The sequence below is a fragment of the Bos grunniens genome, chromosome 5, assembly GCF_055505025.1.
Source record: "Bos grunniens cultivar Pamir isolate PY7600 chromosome 5, Bosgru_T2T1.0, whole genome shotgun sequence".
Lineage (NCBI taxonomy): Eukaryota > Metazoa > Chordata > Mammalia > Artiodactyla > Bovidae > Bos > Bos grunniens.
In genome coordinates this window covers 101,040,384-101,068,000 of record NC_141169.1, presented here as the reverse complement: position 1 = coordinate 101,068,000, position 27,617 = coordinate 101,040,384, and the positions used below count along the sequence as shown (strand labels likewise).

Genomic DNA, 27,617 nt, shown 5'->3' with positions numbered 1-27,617 from the left:
TTCCATGATAAGTTTTATACTTTATTTCACAATAATAATATGCTGCATCTGTGTAACACTTTACAGTATGTATTTTTCCCAGTGAAATTAATCATTCCATTGTCAGTCATAAATTTTACCTGTTTCCATTCTCTTACCTCTTTCTCTTAATAGTTCCCTTTCATTGCCTGTGAGAACAAGAATTTCCATATCTGCTTATTCTTAAACAAATTATAAACACATTTACAATTTATAAATTATAGCACTCTTTCAAGGTCTCTCATCCTTGAAAACTCTGTAACTGTGAACCACTTTCCCTGTGTAGACACTAGAGTCTTATCAGTAGCATTATTTTATCACCTCAGTCCTCACCCTCATTCCTTACAGCCCAAATTCTTACCTCATTTTACAATCCACACAGTTGGAAAACATCTTTCTCTACCACATTTATATCAGGCATTTTACTTCCAGCTCTTATTAGAGAACTAAGACTACAGTCAACCGTTTGTGGCCGGAACTTCCTAAGTAACTTAAAATGTCAAGCTAAACTAATTTGGATAGTGAAAAATTCACACAGTGAACCACACATTTTTCGTCAGAAGGCCACTTGCTACAAACACACAGAAGATTGGGCTTTGTATGAATGTTTAAAAAGACAATGAGCTATTTCATGAATAGTACTTTAATTGCAAGACAATGGATTTCAAACTAATCACCATGATAAGTCCAGTTACGACACGTCAGCTTGCAAATATATTACCCAGTTATTGACTATATTCCCTGCACTGCACGTTTGATACTTATAACTCATTTATCTTGTAACTGGAGGTTTTGGTTCTCACTCTTCCTCACCTATTTCTTTCCCTCTGCTCCCCCCACTCCTTCCTGGCAAACACATATTTGTTATTTGCATCTATAACTATATGTACGCAGTATAAAAATTTTGAACTGCTATATTGTACATTCGAAGTTAATTTTGTAAATCTACTATTCTTTAGTAAGGAAGAAAAGGAAATGGTGCTCAAGAGGACATGGGAGTTATTTACTGAAGCAAGGTCACTGGATACAGCAATAAAGATAGGAGTGACGTGGTGAGGGCTGCTTTTATTCACTTTTGTTGAGTGATAGACAAAACTAGATTTGACTGCACTTAAATGCTGAGAGAATGTATTTTCTTTAAAATACATTTCCTGAAAGAAGCAGTGGACATTCTAGGTTATGCTTGTATCTGAAAAAGATGAAACATAGAAATGAAAAGAAGCTGATATTGATAATGTTGCCAAAACCCTGCCTGTGTTCTCTGTTGCCGAATAGAAACATAGAGACAGGTTTTGCCTGAAGTAGAAAAGAGTAACTTTTATTGTGCTGCCAGGCAAAGGAGGCCAACAGAGAGCTAATGCACTCAAGACTGTGTGACCCACCCAGGAGTGGGATAGTGAGGAGTTTTATAGTGTTCAAGGAGCAATGTGTCACCAACTCATAGACAATTCTTGGCATCAAGGTGAGGTTTCAAGCATCATCAATTTTCCGGTTTCAACCAGTCTAGAGTCTATGTTCTCATGGTCAGCAGTTTTCATTTGGAGCTGGTCTGCTTCTTGTAAAAATAACTTAGCAGCGTGTGTCACGCCTTCACGTATTTCAGAGAAATAGGAGTTCAGTGATTCTGCTATGTGGTTGAATTACAATCTAAATTGTTACCAGTTCCCCAGCCCAATAGCTAGTCTTTGTTTCTACATCTTCACGTTTCTCTCTTCAACGAGGGGTGCTGGGAAAACTCCATGTAAAAGAGTGAAACTAGAACACTTCCTAACACCACACACAAAAATAAACTCAAAATGGATGAAAGACCTAAATGTAAGACAAAAAACTATAAAACTCTTAGAGGAAAACATGGATAGAACATTCTTCAACATAAATCACAGCAAGATCCTCTATGACCCACCTCCCAGAGTAATGGAAATAAAAACAAAAAATAAACAAATGGGACCTAATTAAACTTAAAAGCTTTGCCACAACAAAGGAAAGTATAAGCAAGGTGTAAAGACAGCCCTCATGAAACAACTGACAAAAAATGAATTAATCATGGATTCTTGAGTCAGTCTTCTACTTTAAAAACAAGGATGCAGGGGTTTGTACATTTCAGAAATACAATGTGTTAATGCTACTGCTGCCATAACAAAGTGCCATGCACTGCATGATTTAAAACACCAGGAACTGATTGTCTCAGTACTACAGCCTGAAAGGCCCAATATCAATATGTCCTCTGGGTCATGCTCTCTCAGACTGCTCTAGGAGACAGTCCTTTCTTGCCTCTTCCTGCTTCTGGTAATGGCTGGCCATGCCTAGCGCTCTTTGACTTATAGGTATATCACTTCAATCACAGGGCTGTCTTTTCCCTTTGTCTTCACTTTGTTAAGAGTTTTGTCTGACTCCAAATTTCCTCTTCTTATAATACCACTGGTGCTAAAGAGCTTGAGGCCTATAGTGATGTCTTCACTATTACATTCAGCCCAGCCCTAATTTCCAAATAAGGTCACAGTCTGAGGTCCTGAGCATTAGAATGTCAACACAACATTTTAGGCTCATAGTTCAACCTCATAAGATATAGGAAGAGGAAATTTCTTGAGTCTACACACAATATACATAACTCCAATGGTAAAGCGTCTGCCTACAATGTGGGAGACCCTGGTTCCATCCCTGGGTTGGGAAGATCCCCTGGAAAAGGAAATGGCAACCCACTCCATTATTCTTGCCTTGAAAATCCCATGGACCGATGAGCCTGGTAGGCCTTTATAGTCCAAGGGATCACAAAGAGTCAGACACAACTGAAGGACTTCACTTTCACTTTTCAGAAGTTTACAAAAATTAATTCTATCCCATGGGATAGATTGTGTAGTTTTTCATATTAAATATTCATAGATATTACATAAATTAAGTTACCCTCAACTGCAAAGATCCTGTGTAATTATTGATTACTGGATATTTGGTCTTTTAAAGGTTCCCCCTGGGTGTGAGATCCAGGGCAAACATGTATGGTAGGGTCTTTCCTTAAACAAACACTTTGCATAAAGTTCTGTGCATCACAGAACTCATAAGCCCATGAAGAGCATTATTATCTAGCAAAAAATCTTCAGAACAGTGGGAAAAGGGAATTGGTTATATATTGGCTTATCCAGTGAGGGTGCATTCAGTTTGTTTATGGTGTTCAGATGTTATTTCTTCCTGTTCAGGGCATGTGTGCTCAGTTGCTCAGTTGTGTCTGACTCTTTGCAACCCTGTGAACTGGAGCATACCAAGTTCCTCTGTCCATGGGATTCTCCAGTCAAGAATACAGGAGTGAGTTGCTATTTCCTTCTCCAGAAGATCTTCCTGACCCAGGGTTTGAATCCGTGTCTCCTGCAACTCTTGGATTGGCAGGTGGATTCTTTTTCCACTGAGCCACCTGGGAAGCCCCTTTCCTGTTAAGAGCCAGGGATAATATCAGACTTCGTTACTGTCAAATGTGTCCTTTCTAATTTTATTTCTCCTATCAGGAGAAAATGAGATTTTTTTCCATTGAAACAATATAAATCTTCTAGAGGCTGCAGCTCCCTAGTAGCAGCATTCAACATTGGTGACATCACTATGTCATGATGTCCATGAGTACTCTTTTCTAGCAGCTTTCTAGAGGCTGCTACTGCTCTTCGTTGAAAATCACAAGTGCATATCTAAAAAAAAATATGCAGAAAATGCGATCAGGAATGAATTTTCAAGACATATGAAATTTATCATTCATAATTTTATAGCATAATTGTAAAGCAGCACATTTTTCAATCATGTCATCACTGAATTACTCAAACTATAATCCCTGCTTTCCTAAGGAAAATTTTAGGGTAATCACACTCTAGAGTGTTAAAAAATAAATATCAAAATGAATATACCTAAAATAAACAGGATATCACATCATGACCAAATTGAATTTTATCTAGGATTGTAAAGCAGTCTCTTAACATTAGAAAATTTAAAATGTCATTCATTACATTTAAAGATAAAGGAATAGAAACCATGACAACATTGAAACAGATGCAGCAAACAAAAGTATACAAGAAAATGAAGTCTCTTCCTACAAAAAAAAAAAATCTCTTAGCAAATAGAAATAGAAAAGAACCAACCTAACTTTTAAGAAAAAGATATAAAAAACTAGATACAACACAACTAATGTTAACATATCAGAAGCATTTTCTTTAAAATGTGGAACAATTTTTTACCATCAATATTGTCCTGGAAATTCCACCTATTTTAATTATACAAAAAATAACTAATTTTTACAATATAGGAAAAATAAAATTGTTACTACTAGATGCTGTGTTTTCTAGTATTTAAATGAACCCACAAATTATTAGAAAATTATGAATTGTCAGAAAGCATGTTGAACAGAACAAGAATACCTAAAAGAGTTACCTTGCTAATAAAAACAACTGTTTTAAAAGATAATAAAAGTATATAATTGCAAAAGCAATAGATATATATAATAGAAACACATATAATAAATACTATGCAGGAACTGTTTTGAAAATTATGTTATATAAGACAAAAATCAATACAAGAAATATGTTTTAAATGAATAAGAAAATAATATATAAATACAACACTCCCAAAATTAACCTAAAGATTCTGTGAAATTGCATGATTCTTTTAAAATTGATACAGATAAGCAAAGATCCAGACCATTTAAAAAGTAGAAAACTAATACGAAAATTGCTTTCACAATCATCCAACTGTGTCATCAGGCTATAATATTAAAGCAGTGAAATGTTGAATTTTCAACAAAAGGAAAGGGAAAAAGTTGATAAATATTAAAACCATCTTACTCTTGGATGTTAAGTCCACTGTTGGAAACTGATTCAGTGCACTTTTTTCCTGCAAATCCATTTCCTCTCTGTGTAGCATCTAGCTGTTGCAACGCCATCTTCATTAAGGTAAAAACATATTTCATTCCCTTTCATATTAGTCCTACAATAAAGGAATCAAACACTATGCATTAGGGAGTCCTGTGACTTCTCTCTTGGTCAATGACACCTTTTTAAAAAATATTATGTCTAGAGCTGTGAAAAAGTATGTTTCTATACAGTCCTTTCTTGCTAGGGTTAAGATGTCTGTACCAAATTGGACCAAAGGAGTCTCCCTTCCAAGAATCTGTATTTGTTAAACTAAGTTACATGTTATAGGTAGAGTTGTCAATTTGTAAAAACCAATGGTTCTTAACCCTGGGGTGAGTTTGCCTTCCACCAGCCCTTGCAAGGGACACTTGGAAATATCTGAAGACGTTTTTGGTTGCCTCAAGAGGAGTGGGGCAGGGGGAATTGCTACTGTCTCATGAGTAGAGGCCAGAGATGTTGCCAACATCCTATTGTGCACAAGAAAGTGCTCCCTCCACACAGGAAAGAATAATGTGGTCCAAGATGTCCACTTGTTTCTGCTATTGAGAAATTCTAGCATAGACTAATGGAGAAGGAAATGGCAACCCACTCCAATATTCTTGCCTGGAGAATCTCAGGGACAGAGGAGCCTAGTGGGCTGCCGTCTATGGGGTTGCACAGAGTCGGACACGACTGAAGCGACTTAGCAGCAGCAGCATAGACTAAATGCCTAAGTGGCTGGCAGTCACAATTTGGGGTGTTTATACTGGGTCATATACGCAGTGAACTCAAATTTTTAGGTCCAATTCTCCATGTTGTAAAATAGAAGGTATGAAGCCCAGGTTAAATTGCAACCATCAGTGCAAATAAAAGCACTTAAAATAAACAAATTTACCTTGAACTGTGAAACTTGTCAGCAAACAGATAGCATGAAGCTTGTGAAAGAGATATAAGATTAGAGAAAATAGGGTAAAATCATGAAAAAAGTCTACTTTTACTGTGTATGTGAATCTCAGGTCTTTACCTTCAAAGTAACCAACTAAGAAGTCTTTTCCCTTGTATCTTTTTTTTTTCATTTTTAAATTGAAATATAATTGCTTTGCAATGCTGTGTTATTTTTTGCTTTATAGCATCATGAATCAACTATATGTATACGTATATTCCCTCCCTCTTTAGCCACCCTCCCACCTCCAGTTCTATCCATCGAGGTCATCACAGAGGACTGAGCTAAGCTCTCTAAGTTATACAGCAGCTTCCCACTAGCTATCTGTTTTACACATGGTTGTGTATATATAGGCCCACTGTGGCTCAGAGGGTAACGCGTAATGCTTCTCTCCCAATTTGTCCCACCCTTTTCTTCCACTGCTATGTTCACAAGTCCATTGTCTATGTCTGTGCCCCTATTCCTGCCCTGCAGATAGATTCATCAGGACCATTTGTCTAGATTCCATATATATGTGTTAACATACAATATTTGTTTTTCTCTTATATCTTGATTTCCAGCCTCTCTGGTTGACTCTTGAAACCAGTCTTAATACATGATACACTAATCCTTAGTCCACTTTTCCAACATGAAGACAAATCAAGGACTGTACAGAAATATACTAATGTACAGGTTCTAGAAGGCTGCACTCTGTGTGTGCACTTAGCCACTCAGTTGCATCCGACTCTGCAACCCTATGGACTGTAGCCCACTAGGCTCCTCTGTCCATGGGAGTTCTCCAGGCAAGAATACTGGATTGGGTTGCCATTCCCTCTTCCAGGGAATCTTCCCAATCCAGGGATCAAACCCAGGTCTCCTGCATTGCAGGCAAATTCTTTACCAACTGAGCTGCCAGGGAAGCCCAAGAACACTGGAGTAGGTAGCTTATCTCTTCTCCAGGGGAACTTTCCAACCCAGGAATTGAACCTGAGTCACCTGCATTGCAGGTGAATTCTTTTCCAGCTGAGCTACCGGGGATCCCAGAAAGCTGCACTATCTACACTTATATAATCCCAGAAAAAAGACACTCACCCTTTGTTATGTATGTTTTCATCCACCCATTGTCCTGTTAGATCTTCTGTCATGTCTCTCCAAATCCAGTGATCAGAAGTGCACTTGAATCGCTTAAGAAAATGCTTTAGAGGCAAAATAAAATTAGTAATTTTACTTGGCAGTTTTCACTACAACTTACTGTGTCCCTCTTGCTTTGCAGGTTGTGAGGAAAAAGGTGACAAAGCTTCAAATCCTAGTTTCACTGGAAAATAGCTATGTGATTGTGAAAAAGTATTTTACCTTCTGACTCTCAATTTTCTCATTTATGAAACAAAGAGAGAAATTTGTCAGAGAAATTTTCTTTAAGACACTTTCGATTCCAAATTGATAAATATTCAATATAAATATATTGAAACTCTATTCCTCCAAGATTTTTAGTCTGTGAACTCCTAGAAAGCTAGACTTTTCAACGGAGTTCTTACATAGACTTCCTAATCATCAGATATGTATTATAATGTTTTTTTCACTTCCCAGTAAATACTAGTATATTGAATTTAATGTAATATTTTACTTCAACATTTCTTTCAACTATCATGTTTGCACACCCATACACACACATCTTTCATGTATCCAGTTCCTTTAGAAGAACCTAATTCCCAAATTTCAATTTTTTTTTTTTTTACCAAATATTTACATTTCTAAAGACATCATTTGGGGGGAAATTTTTATTTTTTTCTGATATTTCTCCTTATTCATTTGATGTTGAAAATTTTTCCTACCTGAGAGCCTTTCATGCCATAAAATTATGTTCTACCCAGAAAGTCACTGAGTCTACCTGCCCCCAAAATAGTTGCAAAACCATAAACTTGACTTTGTATCACTCTACATTTCAGTTTTATATAAATGCAAAGGAATTATGACAGATCACAACACTATGGTCCATTCCTACCTGGTAACAGTGATGCCAATAACCTTGGCATTTTAATATACCATCTTCTATAGCATTTCATGAATTTATTTGAAAAAAAAAAATCCAATTTGCTGAGCCAAGCTATGGGTTTACAAAGGAATCTATTAAGAAAACAGTGTCCCTGGATTCACAGAGTTTCCTGTAGAGTGAGAAAATCCATGCAAACTTAGAAAACATTCTAATAAATGGGAAGATTATGAGTATAATAAATACAGAGTGAAATTTTAGTTTATAGAAGAAGTGTCGCAGTCTTTACAGGAGACCATCACATAGGATGCACTGTAAGAGGCATATCTGGAAAGAGTAAAAGATTCCGTGACAAATACAGAATCCAGGGAGAAAAGGACAATTCATGTTCTAGGCTTAGGAAAGAGCTTGTTTTAAGGCAGAAAAAACAAGCAAGACAGGATGTATGTATTGGAAAACAACAGGATATATTGCACTGAATAGCTGGAAAAATTGGATGAAGATGTGGAGCTGAGCTTTTGATGACAGGGAACTGGGAAGTGACAAGGTACAGGGAAGTGTCCTATGAAAAATATTGAACATTATTTGCTTAATAAAGAGTAGCTCATGGAACTGCTTGTTAAAAAGACAAGGTAATTCTAAATAGGTGCAAATAAATAGGGGAAAATTTTCACGAAGCAAGCTTCATCTCATTTTAACTAAGAAAATACTTTGCAATTTAAATAAACATTTGTAATATTTTAATTAAACTATTTAAAAATGGCCTTTTAAAATTCTTTTATACATTACTTTCATTACTTCTTCACAGATACCATATGCAATAACAACCTCATTCTGTTTGTCACTTGTTATTTTTTTTTTTTCATCTTACTGCCAAGTTAGCCTTTTTTCCACAAAAGGAACTGCAAGGACTGTTTAAGGATTTCTCAGAATGTTCATATCAAGAGTCTTATTAAATTCAGCAGTGAAACCATTTGCTACAGAAGTTCTTTGTATTAAATTAAGCCTGCATCTTACTTTTTGACTTGGTATATCTACTCTTAACATATCTAGTTTTTCACATTTTATTCAGGTTTCTCTGTCTTTTCTTGCTTCCAAAATGGTTTAGTTTCCTTACACTGATCTATAAATTGCCCCAGCCTAGTTTGTATCTCGGAGAAGGCAATGGCACCCCACTCCAGTACTCTTGCCTGGAAAATCCCATGGATGGAGGAGCCTGGTAGGCTGCAGTCCATGGGGTCGCTATGAGTCGGACAGGACTGAAGCGACTTAGCCTCAGCAGCAGCAGCAGTTTGTAACTACTTAAACTTGAACCAATCAGGTAGATTGCATAACTATACATTGTTTACCCTGAAAGTAATACACAGTTCTTTTAACAATGTTGACCACTTTTAAATGTTTAAATGTCATTTAAAAATGACCACTTTTAAATGACCACTTTTAACAATGTTGACCACTTTTAACAATGTTGACCACTTTGTTGACCACCAACAAAACACCACAATTTTAAAGAAGTTAATTACCTTTTAAATTAACCTTTTACTTTAAAAGAAAGGAAACAAAAGTAAAAAATATACTTGCCACGTAAGTCACCCAGGGAAAGAACAGATTTCATAAGTGCAGAGGTACAAGGTCTCCTGCTTGTTAAAGCTCTTGGAGAGTCTCTTTATTTATTGCATGTTTCCATCAATGTTTTTTGAACAAAGATTTATTAACCTTTTAATTTGTACCTGCCTATGAGAAACCTGTGTTCAGGTCAGGAAGCAACAGTTAGAACTGGACATGGAACAACAGACTGGTTCCAAATAGGAAAAGGAGTATGTCAAGGCTGTATATTGTCACCCTGCTTATTTAACTCATATGCAGAGTACATCATGAGAAACGCTGGACTGGAAGAAACACAAGCTGGAATCAAGATTGCCGGGAGAAATATCAATAACCTCAGATATGCAGATGACACCACCCTTATGGCAGAAAGTGAAGAGGAACTAAAAAGCCTCTTGATGAAAGTGAAAGAGGAGAGTGAAAAAGTTGGCTTAAAGCTCAACATTCAGAAAACGAAGATCATGCATCTGGTCCCATCACTTCATGGGAAACAGTGGAAACGGTGTCAGACTTTATTTTTCTGGGCTCCAAAATCACTGCAGATGGTGACTGCAGCCATGAAATTAAAAGATGCTTACTCCTTGGAAGGAAAGTTATGACCAACCTAGATAGCATATTCAAAAGCAGAGACATTACTTTGCCAACAAAGGTCCATCTAGTCAAGGCTATGGTTTCTCCTGTGGTCATGTATGGATGTGAGAGCTGGACTGTGAAGAAAGCTGAGCGCCAAAGAATTGATGCTTTTGAACTGTGGTGTTGGAGAAGACTCTTGAGAGTCCCTTGGACTGCAAGGAGATCCAACCAGTCCATTCTGAAGGAGATCAGCCCTGGGATTTCTTTGGAAGGAATGATGCTGAAGCTGAAACTCCAGTACTTTGGCCACCTCATGCAAAGAGTTGACTCATTGGAAAAGACTCTGATGCTGGGAGGGGTTGGGGGCAGGAGGAGAAGGGGACGACAGAGGATGAGATGGCTGGATGGCATCACTGACTCGATGGACGTGAGTCTCAGTGAACTCCAGGAGTTGGTGATGGACAGGGAGGCCTGGCGTGCTGCGATTCATGGGGTCGCAAAGAGTCGGACATGACTGAGCGACTGAACTGACTGAACTGATATGCTACAGCAATGGATATAATTTCAGATAAAATATGGTGGCGATCTGGCCACTGGAAACTCATAACTTCAGCCTACAGGGAAACTTTCAATTACACCTATTGCAATGTTGATAGTGAGCACTCTGACAGAAGGCTGCCATGATATCTCAGAGAAACACGGGGAAGCAAGATTGAGTAGCTAGAGGAAATTTCCACCAAGGAAGTGAAATGGAGAATTCCATCCTTCCTCTTCAATGGTTTTAAAAGTTTTCCAAATAGTGTTAAGCTCTTCTATTCATATTCCTTAAAATGGAAAAGCTAGCTACCAAGTCTAGAACTTGATCAGAGTCTTAAACTATCCAAACAAAATATCACTAGCTTTTTCAATTGTATCTTCTATGGCATGTTCTAAACTTCTGCGACATTTTGCATATATAAACAGGCATGTTTGAAATGCTTTGAAGACCATAACGGAATTTGAATACTTCCAGTACCTCTAATTAATGCAATTGATAAGGAATGCATATTAAATTACTTACTTTTTCTTTTGTAGTGACAATCATAACTAGGCTAGCATTTTGAGACAAACAGTCGTATCTGCTTGAATTCCAATCTTTTTCTTCTTCAGAAAAATAATAGCATTTATCTTGGAAGCCAATCCAATTATCTGGGCAGAAATATTGAGCACCCCTATCTTCTTTAGCTAGAGCGGAGATAAATACGTATTTTAAGAATCAGATGAAATAATATGTCACTGTGTTTTGAGATCATTGAAGAAGGACGGGATTGTGACAAAAAAGATGATGCTCATGGCCAGAATTGCATGTCTATCCCATAACAAGTTGAAAACAGACTTCATGTTAGGTTAAAAGAGAACCGTCCAGAATGTGACAGGACACTCACGTTGGTCTCAACTCCAAATTCAGTGATTCATAGGCCTTCCTAGAGCAGTTAATGTGATTTCACACATGTTAAGTCACTTTTGTCATTTCCAGGTAAATAAAATATAACAAAATCAGGTGGTACTAAAAATACTGATTTATTTTAGACTGTTATAAATCTAGGACAGATTTTAATCTCTAAGAAAGCAATGAAAATAATAAAACACTATATAACTAACAAGACATGTACTCGGTTTCCAGTTGTAACTAGACACCACCATCATTGTGTGGTTCTAGGTTAATCAACAGAAAGAACTCATGTGAAATTTAGAAGATGAAAATAAAGCAGAATTCATTGTAGTTGGAGGCATTGTGCATAGGAAGTTCACAAGCCTTTTCATGAGTTTCCTTTTGTAGTCGCTGCAGTTAGATGTTTCTAGACTTTCCTCACCTGGGGGTTCTCCAAACATACTAGTGCTTTAAGCCAAAATCATTAGTGACTATTTCCTCTTTAGCCTTCCACATCAGTTGTGTCATGTATAGTTCTTATATTAGAATCTTTTCTATGGTAACTAGTTTTATCGTGGTGATCATTTTGAAATATATAGAAATGGTAGAAATAAAATAAAATAAAGTTGTATTCTTGTAATATTTGTGCCATCAACTTTTCTGAACACTCCCAGACAATCAGTTTTTGGTATCAAAAGTGGTTCTAAGGGAACAGAACCTTAAGGATGAGATATGCTATTGGTTTTCCAATGTGATCTGCATTAAAGGCATTTACCCAGTCACCAGTTGTAAATGGGATGCTGGTGATCTATGGTGCATAGAGGTAAAACTATTAGTTAATTATCACTCCTAAACACCTCATACCAGGTACCTGTAGATGGTAAACATTTTAGCGCCCTTCTCTTAAATGTTGATAAAACAACGGTCCAAACGTCTAAGTGAAAGTGAAAGTTGCTCAGTTGTGTTGGACTCTTTGCGACCCCGTGGTCTATACAGGCCATGGATTTCTCTAGGCCAGAATACTGGAGTGGGTAGCCATTCCCTTCTCCAGGGAAATCTTCCCAGTTCACGGATCGAACCCAGGTCTCCCGCATTGTGGGTGGATTTTTAACCAGCTAAGCCATAAGGGAAGATCAAGAATTTTGCTGTGGTTAGCCTATCCCTTCCCCAGCGGATCTTCCTGATCCAGGAATTCAACTGGGGCCTCTTGGATTGCAGGCAGATTCTTAACCAACTGAGCTATCAGGGAAGCCCATGTCTAAATGTCTAAGAATAATAACATTTGAACACCATAAGTAACAAAATTGAGTTGACATATAGGAGAGCTAAAAGCAGTAACTACAGAATATGCATTCCCAAAAAAGCACGCAAAACATTTACTAAAATGTGGGACAATAAAGTTTTAACTACAGATTTTAAAAGGTTGAAAACATTAACAGTGTGCCACCTGACTGTAGTGGAATTGAGCCATATACCAATAAAAAAAATTTTTTTTTTAAATCACCAAAGGCTGTAAATTAAGAAACTCAATGCTAAATAGTTCATGAATCAAAGGGGAAAAAAAAAAAAAAAAAGAAAGAAATCTTGGGAAATAAAGTGTGTTTTAAATGAAAGGTAATTACATATCTTTTTATATATGTGATATATATCATATTAAAAATTATGGATATAACTAAGCTTGTGGGTCTTTCTCTTTTGTTTTTGGCCATGCCATTTGGCTTGTGGGAGCTTAGTTCCCTGACAAGGGATAGAACCCAGACTCTCAGCAATGAAAGCAAGGCATCCTAACCACTGAACCACACAGTACATTTCCTTTAATCTTAGAGGAAAATTTATTGGTTTAAATTTATGTTTTTTTTTTTTAATTAGCTCTCTCAAACAATTAGAGTGATAAATTAAAAGTAAAAAGTAGAAAGACTCCATTAAAAAAATAAGACCAGAAAACAATTGAATAGAAACTAATATAAAGCTAAAAAGTCAAGAAACTCATTGTTGGCTTTTTGAATAATCTAGAATAGACAGAACATTAGCTGAAAAAAGAAAAACACCTTTTTAAAGGGAAGTAGACAAATTAGCAATACTAGGAATAAAAGAGAAATTTCTGAACAACACAGAAAAACTGACAAAGGAAAGGTAAATGTGAATAAATACTCTATGTAGTGAAGAAATTAAACTTTTAATGAAAAAAGTCCCACACAAAGAAATCTCCCAGTCCAGGTGGCTTCAGATGTGAACACATCTAATTATTTAGGTAAGACGTAGCAATGTTACCCAATCTTTTTCAGAAAATAGAGTGGGAAGGAATCTTTAACAGCTCAGTTTTAGAGGCTAGCATAATCTTGGTGGCTCAGATGGTAAAGAATCTGCCTGCAGTGTGGGAGACCTGGGTTTGATCCCTGTTTTGGGAAAATCCCCTGGAGAAGGGAATGGCAACCCACTCCAGTATTCTAGCCTGGAGAAGCCCAGGGACAGAGTAGCCTGGTGGGCTACAGTCCATGAGGTTGGAAAGAATCTGACATGACTGAGCACTTAACACTTTCACATAATTTCAATATTGCTGACAACACTATTATCAAATGGGAAATTATAGTTCAGCCTTGCATGAGCATATGCACATATTATTATAAACAAAATATTAGCCAGGTTAACTCAAGAATGTTACAAAGGTTAATATTTTATGATCAAATTGAGTTTACTCCAGATAGGAAGGTTTACTTTAACATTTTGTAAAACTCTGTGTAACTCAACACATTAACAGAAAGAAGAGACAAACTAAGCATTTCTCAATAGTACTTGATAACATTCTATGTCCTTTTAGAATAAAACTCTTTGGCTATCTAGGAATTATTTAATTAGGAATAATCAAATAATCTTTATTTGATTAAGAATATCCATAAATAATCATTCTTAGTAGAGAAATATTTAAAACTTTCTTATGTATATTAAGAATGAGATAAAGATGCAAGTTCTCACTAGTTCTCAACCTTTTATTGGAAGTATTAGCCAGTGAAATGAGGCAATATAAATATATAAAAAGATATAAGTATTTCAATACAATAAATAAAATCACTGTTATTTGCAGATAATCTGAATGCTTACATAAACATACAAATGAAAATGAAGATAAAATATTAAAATTAATAGTTAACATAACTATTAACACTAACAAAATCTAAAGAAAAATTAATTATGTTTTCTGATCACAGTGAAATTAAAATAGAAATAAAGAACAGAGAGATAATTGGAAATCCCTAAAATATGTAGAGATGAAAGAATACACTATTAAACAACACATGGGTCAAAAAGGAAATACAGAGAATTTTAAAAGCAATTTGAATTAAACAAACATGAAAACACAACTCATCGAAATTGATGGGAAGAAGCAAAAGCAGTCCTTAGAAAAAAATAAATAGCACTGAATTCATACGTTAGAAAACAAGAAAGTTTTAAAATCATCAATCTACATTCCTTTCTTAGGAAACTAGGAAAAGAGGTGAAAATTAAACCCAAGAAAAACAGAGCAGAAATAATAAGAATCACAGAGCAAAAAAACAATTAAACTGAAAACAGGGAATTAATAGAGAAAGTCAACAAAAGCAAAAAGCCCTTTCTTTGCAAAGAACAATAAAATCAGTCAGCCTCTAGCCAAGTTAACTTAGAAAATAAAGGAGAGATAAATTAATCATATCAGAAATAGAAGAGACAACATCACTACACATGCCACAAAAGATAATAAAGGAATACTATGAACAAGTTAATGCCCACAAGCTTAATGACTTATGTAAAACGGACCGATTCCTTGAAAGATGCAATCTTCCAAAACTCACAAAAGAAGAAATAAACAATGTAAATAGGCTCATATCTATTAAAGAAACTGAATTAATAATCAGTAATGTCCTAAAACACAGAAAGCAACAGGCTCAGATGTGTCCACTACCGAACAACTGAGGAAGAAAACAGCAATTGTCGACAACCTCTTTTAAAATATAAAATCAGAGGGAATGCATCTTAACTCATTACATGAGGCCAGCATTATCTTAACCACAAAACCAAAGACATTCAAAAAGAAGAGAAAACTATAGACCAATATCTCTCATGGGCATAGGTCCAAAAATTCTTATCAAAATATTGGTAAGACAAATCTAACAGTGTACAAAGAGAATTATACACTATGAAAAAGTAGGATTTATCCCAGGTCTGCAAAGATGATTCAACATTTGAAAATCCATTAATATAATCCATCTTATCAATAGGCTAAAAAAGAAAAATCACACGATCATACCAATATGTGCATCTGAAAAATTTAACACTCATTCACAGCAAAAATTCTCAGTAAAGTAGGAATAGAGGGGAGCTATGCCAATCTGATAGACAATTTACCAAACAAACAAACAAAACTACCCTACAGCTAATTTCTTATTTAATAGTGAAAAATTGGAGGTTTTCCCTCTAGAATCAGGGTAAGGATACCCCTTCACAAAATATTGCAGTTAAATGAGCAGTAACTGTGAAAAGAATTTTCTAAAGGAAAACAATCCTGAATATTCATTGGAGGGACTGATGCTGTGGCTGAAGCACCAATACTTTGGCCACCTGATGCAAAGAACTGACTCATTGGAAATGACCCTGATGCAGGGAAAGGTTGAAGGCAGGAAGAGATGGGGACAACAGAGGATGAAGTTGGTTGGATGGCATCACCGACTCAATGGACATGAGTTTGAGCAAGCTCCGGGAGATGATAAAGGACAGGGAAGCCTGGCGTGCTGTAATCCATGGGGTCGCAAAGAGTTGGACATAACTGAGTGACTGAGCACCAAAATGTGAAAAGGAGCTTAACAGTATTGGTCATCAAGAGAATGTCGATTAAAGTTGCAATAGGTACCAGCAAACATACCAACACACACTCATCGGAATGGCTGAAATGGGACTTCCCTGGTGATCCAGTGGTTAAGAATCCACCTACCAATGCAGGGAATACGGGTTTGATCCCTGACCCAGAAAAATTCCACATGCCTCGAGGCAAGTAAGCCTGTGTACCACAACTACTGAGTCCGTAGTTTGTCACAAGAGAAGCCACCACAATGAGAAGCTCCCACATGCAACCAGAGAGTAGCTCCTGCTCACTGCAACTAGAGAAAACCAACATACAGCAATGAAGACCCCGCACAGCCAACAAGTAAATGAATAAAATTAAAAAAAAAAAGAAAGAAAGAATGAGTAAACTGGGTAAAGCTGACAACAAATCATTGACAAAATTCTTGAGCAACAGACATTTGCATACTCTTTCTGTTGGCCTATCTGTGGTATTATCTACAAAAACTGACCTATGCATCAGTTCAGTTCAGTCGCTCAGACTATCAGGGTGAAAGATTTTGTCGTAATCATCTTTACATCTCCCTGTGCCTTAATGTAGATTGCATAATTCATAAACATTCATTCATTGATACCCACTATATATATCATGGATAATGGGAAGGGAGTGAGAATAATGAGAAAAGATAATGACTGAGGCAGAAAGGAAAAGTATCATACAGTAGGAAGCTCTGAAAACAAAAAATAAAATTGAAGAAATAAAAGGATGTAATTTACTCACCTGAAAAATATATACTTGTTAAAACAACATTAATAACTACAGATATTGCTAATGCAGAAATAAGTCCCATTGTACACCACTTGCACTGTGTGTCTTTAACATCTGAAACAAAACAAAACAAAACACCACTTAGATTAAGAAACAGGTAAAAGAAAGACCTAATTTGCATTCAAAACCATACCTGACAAACTTCTTTACGCCAATATTTCACAAGGAGATGACACAAAACGTACTTTCTCTGTTTGTCATATGGGAAAAAAAAGAAACATAATTTTTCCTTTTGGCTGAAATTTCTCAGAAGAACCTTTTATCAAATCCAGATGTTACTATGAACTTTACTGCCACAGCCCAAGGGATAAAATATATGACTTTTCTGGTAGGGTTTCCTCAAGTCTGAAGCCACCTCCAGACCTTCAACAACCTTCTATGGTGAAATATTAGCACATCCTAACAATTCTTGAATATTTCTAAGAAAATCTACTTTATAACTAATAAAAAGTTTAATTTTAAAGGATAGACAGTATAGTATATTTGAAAGACCACGGAATAATCAATAATAATAATAATAATCAGTAATAATTATCAATAAACAATCAAAAAATTTAGAATTGAGATTTTCACCACTAACAAAGGAACTTGGATGAGTCACTTTGTTTTCTAGTTCTGTATGTCCTGATCTACAAATTCAGTAGAACAGAACAAATCTTTGTGAGGAATTGTTTTTCTTTTGTTAGTGGTCATTTAGGAAAAAATAAAATTGGTATGCAAGTTTCTTGAAATGAAACTTTTTATTATTTCATGTGATTATAAAATATTTATCCTTAATGTAAAATTTCATGAAATGTAAAAAATTATAGCAGATACTTTAAGATGGACAATAAAATTATTGACAAAATTGATTCTCCTTGTCTTTTTTTACTTAGTGAAGAACTAGTTGCTTTTTTTGTTGGATAAATTTTTTCCTTAGTGGATATATAAAAGAAATAATTATTTTCAATCATGAATTTTTTTTTTTTTTTTGGCTGTACCATGTGGCACATGGGATCTTAGTTCCTTGGCCAGGGATTGAATCTGAACCCCCTGCCTTGGGAGCCTGGAGTCTAAACCACTGAACTGCCAGGGAAGTCCTCCTAAGAAATTAAATTTAAAATAAATCTAAATTTACCCTCTTTAGAAATAGCCAGTGTTATCATTTGTGTTAAGATCCCTCCACACATAGATCTTTCAAATCCATTTTTACATATATAACCTCCCTCCCAAATACTGGTAATTTTAAACGAGTACGATCATCATTTGCCCACTGTTTTATATTCTAATATTTTCAGTTAACATTTTGTTGTTCTGCGTATCTGTAACAAATTGTTAAAATGGCCCCCAAAGAATCATGCCTTTCTATGTCCACCGCCCCTTTGGTACACAATCATGCTATTTCTCCTACCACGAGGTATATACTGCATTTCCCAACACTTGAATATGAATTGGTCTTGTGTCTCCCTTTGACCAATAGAATGTGGTACAAGTGACACTCTGGGACTTCAGAACATAGACCTTAAGAGACTTCGACCATTAACATCTCTCTTTTTTAAAGTTAAAGGATATATTATGTACTATGTTTTCAGATCTGGCTTATAACAGGAATTAAATAAAAGAAAGTGAAAGTCGTTCAGTTGTGTCCGACTATTTGTGACCCCATGGACTGTATAGTCCATGGAATTCTCCAGGTCAGAATACTGGAGTGGGTAGCCTTTCCCTTCTCCAGGGGATCTTCTCAACCCGGGTATCGAACCCAGGTCTCCTGCATTGCAGGCAGATTCTTTACCAGCTGAGCCACAAGAGAAGCCCAAGAATACCAGAGTGAGTATTTGACTATCCCCTCTCCAGCAGGTGGGGAAGATCTGCTGGAGAAGGGATAGTCAAAACTTTTATTAACTTTCCTGTGTTAGCTCTCCCATATTTCCATATTTTAATTACCATATGAGTAGGAGTTGAAGGTTAATTATTGCTCTATTAAGCAGAATTATTTTAAAATCATTTTCCTATTCATTGTTTCAAGGAGGTCTTCAGCTATTTGCCATCCTTTTCTCCAGAATGATTATTGAAATTAGTGACTCCTTCATTTAAAAAAAAAGAAAAGAAAATTCTGGTTTATTAAAGGGAATATTTTGAGAATCATAAAGGGCTTTAAAAAGAGGAAGTACTTATAAGCCACAAGAAGATGGTGCACATCCTGCTAATATGAGAAATGCTCCAGGTACTAGTGATATAAGTCATTTATAACTCAAAGTTGGCAAAATACTAAATCATTCAACTTTGTGGAGCATATGGAGATATCCCACCTGCAGAAAAACCAGTCTCAACAAAGATGCATGTCATGAGTGTGGCAAACAGAGTGGCTTTTGTTATATTAGCACAGAAATAGCAGAACTAGAACCAAAGGGGTTATGAATGTTGATATAAATACCTCCCTGATGGCTCAGTGGTAAAGAATCTGCCTGCCAATGCAGGAGACTCAGGTTTGATCCCTGGGTGGGGAAGATCCCCTGGAGAAGGAAATATTAAATAGCAACCCACTCCAGTATTCTTATCTGGAAAATCCCCCAAGATTTCTTGACTAAAGAACAAAGTAATCAGTGAAAAGAGATAAGTAAAAACCCTCAACCTCAAATTCAATGTCTTACAAAATTTGGGAAAGTTCATATAACCCTGTAGGAAAATCACCAAGATTAAATATATTGTCAGCTCAGTGATGTAGGAACTTGGAGTGATATTTAGTTTGATTTAAAGCTCTAAAGAATTGGAAATTTATTTCACTTCTGAATATGCAGGTGCATACTTTAATCTGCTACACAATTATTCTCTGTTTAATCTGCCTACTCCCTAAGCCTTAAAATCTAGTTTTGCACACTCAGTATAGTTAGTTTTCATCTTTAAAATTCCTTGTTTCTACTATTTTACTCAATCCTCAATACCTGCAACTTGCAAAAATATCCAAAAAACAAAAGCAACAGAAAATGTTGGTTTCTCAGTATGAAGTTGGTATTGAAAGATGAATTTCAAAGAAGTTGGTCATAGTGTGTACAATGAATGTATGTTCAGTCACTTTAGTCATGTCTGGCTCTTTGCAATCCCATGGACTGTAGCCCGAAGGCTCCTCTATTCACGGGAGCCTGCATTGGCAGGCAGATTCTTTACCACTGCATCCTCTGGGAAGCCTGTAACACTGGTAGACTAAAACAAAATTAAATGGCAAATTTTAAAACTCACCACCATCACTAAGTCACAGATTGCTTTCTTTAATGCACGTTAGCTTCATTTCCTCAACTCTGTTTCTACCTATTTAAGGACTCCTGTTCAAAAAACTTTGAAAGATTGTCCTGGGGATTCTCCAGACAAGCATATTGGAGTGGGTTGCCATGCCCTCCTCCAGGGGAATCTTTCTGACCCAGTGTCGAACCCACATCTCCTGAGTCTCCTGCATTGCAGGCAGATTCTTTATTGCTGAGTCACTGGGGAATCCCAGTGTGTACAATGAAGGAATGAAAAAAAAAAAAAAAGTCCAGGGCAGCTTAATAAAAATATATTTTATTAACAATGTAACTAAAATAGTTCTACATTCATCGCTGTTATAAATAGCTAAATGTTCCAATTATTTTTCCCATAGAGAAGCTTTACTGGCAACTAATTTCTCTGTTTCTGACTCTGATCTTCTCCAAGGAGATATGAGAAAAGATCCAGGGTGACCAATGAATTTAAAACCAGATAAAATCCCCTTTTTCCGAGTTTACAGCTATAGAAAAAAATCACAAAATACCAATATGCAGAAAGAATAAGAGAAAATAAAATGTTTAAAAATATTAAGCATTTAGAAATGAATTACATGACACTAAGTTATTACTATTTCAATGGTGTTTAAAATGTCAAAATACATATACATGATATAGATATTATATATACCACATAAAATTTAATTTATATATTTATGTGATACATATAAATTTATAGATAAAATATATAAATTTATACTGTTTATTGATATATAAGGCAAAAACTAACACTGGTCTTATGAGTGGGTAGAAAACACTCTTAAAACTTTATTTTAGATATTTTCATGTTATCTAATATTTGATACCATTGTCCCTAACCTTCTTTGATCTAACTTTAGAATTATTAAATTGTGAAAAAAATGAGGAATAAAGCATTTATACATGCTAATATGAACTGCAACAATATTTTTGACTGTTGCATAATGCTGGTGTATATGTTTTTGTGTTCAGTTGTGTCTGACTCTTTGTGAGCTCCTGAACTGTAGCCCTCCAGGCTCGTGGAATTTTCCAGGCAAAAATATTGGAGTGGGTTGCCATTTCCTCCTCCACGGGATCTGGCTGACCCAGAAACTGAACCCAAGTCTCTCGCATCTCCTGCATTGGCAGGCAGATTCTTTACCACTGCATCCTCTGGGAAGCCCATAACACTGGTAGACTAAAACAAAAATAAATGGCAAATTTTAAAACTCACCACCATCACTAAGTCACAGATTGCTTTCTTTAATGCATGTTAGCTTCATTTCCTCAACTCTGCTTCTACCTATTTAAGGACTCCTGTTCAAAAAACTTTGAAAGATTGTCCTGTTACTAATAGATTTAGAATTTGGATCTTACCTACTCTGAACTTTCTATTTAAAACACCCAATGTTACCAAATTGTTTTCTTTTCTTTTTTTTTTAGGCTGGAACTTCTTTTTTTTAAATATTTTTTAAAATTTTTATTTTATTTTTAAACTTTACATAATTGTATTAGTTTTGCCAAATATCAAAATCAATCTGCCACAGGTATATATGTGTTCCCCATCCTGAACCCTCCTCCCTCCTCCCTCCCCATACCCTCCTTCTGGGTCGTCCCAGTGCACCAGCCCCAAGCATCCAGTATCGTGCATCGAACCTGGACTGGTGACTCATTTCATACATGATATTATACATGTTTCAATGCCATTCTCCCAAATCTCCCCACCTTCTCCCTCTCCCACAGAGTCCATAAGACTGATCTATACATCAGTATCTCTTTTGCTGTCTCGTATACAGGGTTATTGTTACCATCTTTCTAAATTCCATATATATACGTTAGTATACTGTATGGGTGTTTTTCTTTCTGGCTTACTTCACTCTGTATAATAGGTTCCAGTTTCATCCATCTCATTAGAACAGATTGAAATGTATTCTTTTTAAAGCCTGAGTAATACTCCATTGCGTATATGTACCACAGCTTTCTTATCCATTCATCTGCTGATGGGCATCTAGGTTGCTTCCATGTCCTGGCTATTATAAATAGTTTTCTAAGTTTTGTGTTGTTGTTTTAGTAGATTTTCTTTCCTTCTCCATTTAAAAATTGCCAGAGACATCTCAAAATATTAGGGTACCAGCAATTGCTTAGATAAGAATAGAAGAAGGAGATAATCACCCTGCTATTAAGTACCTCTAAAGAGTAGTTTATTTTGACTCTACTCATGGCCCATAAACAATCTTTTAAAATATTACAAATATTTGCCAATTATTTCATATCACATATGTATTCTAGACATTGAATGGCTATGGTTCATATTTAACCTCTCTTGAAGTACAGATTTAACTGAATATTTAGTAAAAGTGAAACCTAATCTTGAACAATTTTACAGTATGGATAATCTTCCTCCATGATCAATTAAGATAAAGTGAATCTGAATTACAAGGACAAAATAATCAATTACCGATTTTAATTTAACAGAAAAAAGGGATTTTTTTCTTTTTTTTTTTTCCTTGATGGAAAAAACTACAAAACCCTATTCAGGCCTTTCAAAATTTTTGTTATGAAGTTATGATTCATAATTTCAATAAATAGCTTTCATTTTGAACAACTGAAAATGTTCTTACCTCGCTTCTTTTCATCAGCTTCTTATTTGCTCGCATCTTTGTAAGCTGACTGCATACTTGATGACTCCTTTCTTCAAAGTTTTAATTTTAATGTAAAAAACAAAAACAAAAACAACGTTTTTACAACACAGCTCCAAACTAGAGTTAAGCTACTCTGAAGTAAAACACAGTTTATTTAAGTAGATGTCTCAAAAGGAAAGAAATCATGTGATGAAGACTGAGTCATACTATTATCTATATAGTTTGCTCCCTGGAAAACAAACACAAAACAATTACTGGAAAGGAAGGAAGTTATGGTAAATAGTGAAGAGAAATGCATATATTCTTTACATAACAAAGAATCATCACCTGATCCACAAAGAAAAAACCTTCAAATGGCACTTAAATTCTCAAGAAAGTGACACGTAACTAGTGACACACGACTCTCTTTGATTCATTAAAAGGCAAGTTTTAGGACGTTATGGTTTCATTATCAAGTGTTAAGAAAGGCCATCTCAAAGGTGATGAAATTAAAGAGAAGAGAGGTATGCTTTAAAATGGCTACTGAAACTGAAATAAAAGCAGTTTCTGTTTCAAACAGAAACATCCTGAGCTGAAGTGTACAAAAGCGTGTGTGTGCATATTCGCATGCGTGCACACTCATACACACAGAAAAAGAGAAAAAGAAAGTTTAAAAAGTACTCAGAATGTTACATGAATATTCAAGATGATAATGTTATTATGCTAGTGTTATTGATGCCAAAAATCTTGACTCTCTGTATGCTACTGCTACTGCTGCTAAGTCACTTCAGTCGTGTCCGACTCTGCACGACTGCAGAGACTGCAGCCCACCAGGCTCCCCCGTCCCTGGGATTCTCCAGGCAAGAGCACTGGAGTGGATTTCCATTTCCTTCTCCAATGCATGAAAGTGAAAAGTGGAAGTGAATTCGCTCAGTCGTATCCGATTCTTAGCAACCCCATGGACTGCAGCTTACCAGGCTCCTCCATCCGTGGGATTTTCCAGGCAAGAGTACTGCAGTGGGGTGCCATTGCCCTCTCCGGACTCTCTGTATGCTGCTGCTAAGTCGCTTCAGTCATGTCCGACTCTGTGCAACCCCACAGACGGCAGCCCACCAGGCTCCCCCGTCCCTGGGATTCTCCAGGCAAGAATACTGGAGTGGGTTGCCATTTCCTTCTCCAATGCATGAAAGTGAAAAGTGAAAGCGAAGTTGCTCAGTCGTGTCTGACTCTTAGCGACCCCATGGACTGCAGCCCACCAGGCTCTTCCGTCCATGGGATTTTCCAGGCAAGAGTACTGGAGTGGGGTGCCATTGCCTTCTCTGTATACTGATGTGCAAAAAATTACAGAGACAGAGTTTTGGAGAAACAGAAAAGAGCTTTATTCTTTGGCAGGCAAAATGCAAAACTCAGGAGGCTAGCGCCTCAAAAACTGCTCTGCCTCTGGGAAATAGGGAGAGGTTTTGTATCCTAAGGAAGGTCTTCCTTTTTTTTTTCTTTTGCAAAATTTCAAAACAGCCAGAGCTGGCATCAGGCAACTGGATATCTGGGGCTTGTCTTTTCAGAAGTTATCGCCTATGGCCTTCTTTCTGAAATGAAAAATGTTACAAGAGGAAAAGAATGCCAGATACAGAGTATAATTCATACAGATTCAGAGAGTAATTGACTTTGTTTACCTTTGGGAAGGACAAGTACAGCTACAAGTGTTTGTTAGCAGTAACAGCTAAAGAGTAATCAAGATTGCTTTAACTCTCTCAGGCCTGTTTCTGTCATTTCCCCACCTGTTCATTGTTTCCTTATTTTTCTTATCAGAAAAGTCTTATTTTTGTTTAAGAAAAGGCTCACTTCTATTTTTGCTGCAATATTATCAGGGCTCTTGTTTCCTTTTCACATCTTTCCCCATCAGAACTTTGACGTGATTTCCTGTTTCCCCTCAATACATCTAAATATAGTTGACTCTTGGTATTTGTGGGGAATTTGGTCCAGATCCTCCTCTCCCTGCTATGGATGCCACAGATACCAGAATCTGAGCACACTCAGGTTCCTTACAGTCTGCTGTCCCACGTGCCCTGTTTACCCTGAGTTCCCCATCCATGATTGACTCCCCAGTGTAAAAGCTGCTAATATGAAGGGTCAAATGTATTTACATTAAGAAGAATACTAGGGCTTCCCTGGTGGCTCACTGGTAAAGAATCTGCCTGCCAATCCTGGTGGCTCAGTGGTAAAGAATTGGTCTGAAAGAGACCTGGGTTTGATCCCTGGGTTGGGAAGACCTCCTGGAGGAAGGCATGACAACCCACTCAAGTATTCTTGCCTGGAGAATCCCTGAACAGAGGAGCCTGGCAGACTGTAGTCCATAGGGTCGCACAGAGTTGGACACGACTGAAGCGACTAAGCAGCAGCAGCCAATGTGGAAGACGTAGTTTGATCCCAGATCTGGGAAGATCCCACACACAGGGGAGCAACTAAGCCCGAGCACCACAGTTACTGAGCCTGTGCTCTAGAGCCCGGGATCCATAACAAATGAAGCCTGAGTGCCCTAGAACCCATACGGGCAACAAGAGAAGCCACCACAAAGAAAAGCCTGCACACAGAAACTAGAGACAGGTCCCCACTCGCTGTAACTAGAGAAAAGCTGGCGCAGCAACAAAAACACAGCACAACCAAAATAAATAAATAAAATGTATTAAAAAATTAAAGAGGAGGCAGAAGACTAAAGAAAAGCAGCTGGTGTCCCAGTGACTGCTTTGCGATCAACACTACATTTGTCTGACAGGGACACCGAGGCAGGGGAAGGAAATTAGAACAGAAAGGAAAGTAGAGTAAGAAAGTGTGATGAAAATAAGAAGTAAAGGCTTAAACTCTTCCAGGTGGTCTCAAAGATATTCTGCTGGTCAGTTCTGTCACCATCTGAAGTGAAATTATGCAAGGTAAAATGCAGAAGGAAGGACAGATAAAACTGTTTTTTCCATGGTCTTTGCATGGGTTGGAAAAAAATTTCCAGACATGAGACTGAATGAGAGAAGAATAGAGTTCATTAGGATGGTAGACACTCTTGGAACAGCCGTCCAGTTCAAGGAAGAGCTGACACTTTCCTGGGCTAGTAGCCAATTTTTATAGCCTCAAGACAAACAAAATTCCTGTGGAAGGAAGTTATTAGGTGACTGGTTAGTATTTACCTAATATGATATCAGGGAGCTGGCCAGTTTAGATTATGGGGGTTCATGGCAACAGTTGCTATGGAGCTCAGTAAGTTCTGGAGATGACTTTGGTGTGGGTTCCTTGTCTGTGGCCTTCGTACAAGTCCTCTCACTTGTGACCTTGGTATAGGATTCCACGGTTTCCATTTGGGGACAGAAATAAGACAGAAAGTTTGAGGGAAGATGAACATATTCTACCTATGCCATCACCAAATCATTCTATCCATAGGGCTATTAGGAACGCATACAAGAAAATACAGACACACTTTGTATTTTAGTGCTTTTTGAATACTGCATTTTTTACAGGTTGAAGGTTTGTACCAAATAGATTTAAGGGCCTAGATCTGATAGATAGAGTGCCTGATGAACTGTGGAATGAGGTTTATGACATTGTACAGGAGACAGGGATCAAGACCATCCCATTGGAAAAGAAATGCAAAAAAGCAAAATGGCTGTCTGGGGAGGCCTTACAAATAGCTGTGAAAAGAAGACAAGCAAAAAGCAAAGGAGAAAAGGAAAGATATAAGCATCTGAATGCAGAGTTCCAAAGAATAGCAAGAAGAGATAAGAAAGCCTTCTTCAGTGATCAATGCAAAGAAATAGAGGAAAATAACAGAATGGGAAAGACTAAGGATCTCTTCAAGAAAATCAGGGATACCAAAGGAACATTTCATGCAAAGATGAGCTCGACAAAGGACAGAAATGGTATGGACCTAACAGAAGCAGAAGATATTAAGAAGAGATGGCAAGAATACACAGAAGAACTGTACAAAAAAGATCTCCACGACCCAGATAATCACGATGGTGTGATCACTGACCTAGAGCCAGACATCCTGGAATGTGAAGTCAAGTGGGCCTTAGAAAGCATCACTATGAACAAAGCTAGTGGAGGTGATGGAATTCCAGTTGAGCTATTCCAAATCCTGAAAGATGATGCTGTGAAAGTGCTGCACTCAATATGCCAGCAAATTTGGAAAACTCAGCAGTGGCCACAGGACTGGAAAAGGTCCGTTTTCATTCCAATCCCAAAGAAAAGCAATGCCAAAGAATGCTCAAACTACCACACAATTGCACTCATCTCACACGCTAGTAAAGTAATGCTCAAAATTCTCGAAGCCAGGCTTCAGCAATATGTGAACCGTGAACTTCCTGATGTTCAAGCTGGTTTTAGAAAAGGCAGAGGAACCAGAGATCAAATTGCCAACATCCGCTGGATCATGGAAAAAGCAAGAGAGTTCCAGAAAAACATCTATTTCTGCTTTCTTGACTATGCCAAAGCCTTTGACTGTGTGGATCACAATAAACTGTGGAGAATTCTGAAAGAGATGGGAATACCAGACCACCTGATCTGCTTCTTGAGAAATCTGTATGCAGGTCAGGAAGCAACAGTTAGAACTGGACATGGAACAACAGACTGGTTCCAAATAGGAAAAGGAGTTCGTCAAGGCTGTATATTGTCACCCTGCTTATTTGCCTTATATGCAGACTACATCATGAGAAATGCTGGACTGGAAGAAACACAAACTGGAATCAAGATTGCCGGGAGA

At 36.9% G+C, this 27,617-nt stretch overlaps 1 protein-coding gene and 1 long non-coding RNA gene across 6 annotated transcripts; both read right to left on the bottom strand.

Annotated features, from left to right (window-relative positions):
• LOC147372750 (uncharacterized) lies at positions 1-469 on the bottom strand. The gene is made up of 2 exons (XR_015164909.1): positions 380-469; positions 1-167 (listed from the first exon to the last, which is right to left on the bottom strand). It is a non-coding gene; the product is annotated as an uncharacterized LOC147372750 (long non-coding RNA).
• A 3,000-nt stretch (positions 470-3,469) lies between these two features.
• On the bottom strand, positions 3,470-24,296 carry CLEC2B (C-type lectin domain family 2 member B). Of its 5 annotated transcripts, none has more exons than XM_086404232.1 (8): positions 23,848-24,077; positions 22,874-22,944; positions 17,153-17,209; positions 16,972-17,073; positions 11,028-11,191; positions 6,892-6,995; positions 4,830-4,971; positions 3,470-3,686 (listed from the first exon to the last, which is right to left on the bottom strand). In XM_086404232.1, exons 4-7 carry the CDS (start codon positions 17,039-17,041, stop codon positions 4,863-4,865), a joined length of 447 nt encoding a protein of 148 aa, XP_086260358.1. In that variant the 5' UTR covers positions 17,042-17,073; positions 17,153-17,209; positions 22,874-22,944; positions 23,848-24,077; the 3' UTR covers positions 3,470-3,686; positions 4,830-4,862. The 5 variants fall into 5 exon arrangements, with proteins under 5 accessions (XP_086260358.1, XP_086260359.1, XP_086260356.1 ...); XM_086404233.1 differs by lacking the exon at positions 23,848-24,077 and adding an exon at positions 23,222-23,595; XM_086404230.1 differs by lacking the exon at positions 17,153-17,209 and having other exon boundaries at positions 23,848-24,296.
• Between the last annotated feature and the right edge of the window lie 3,321 nt (positions 24,297-27,617).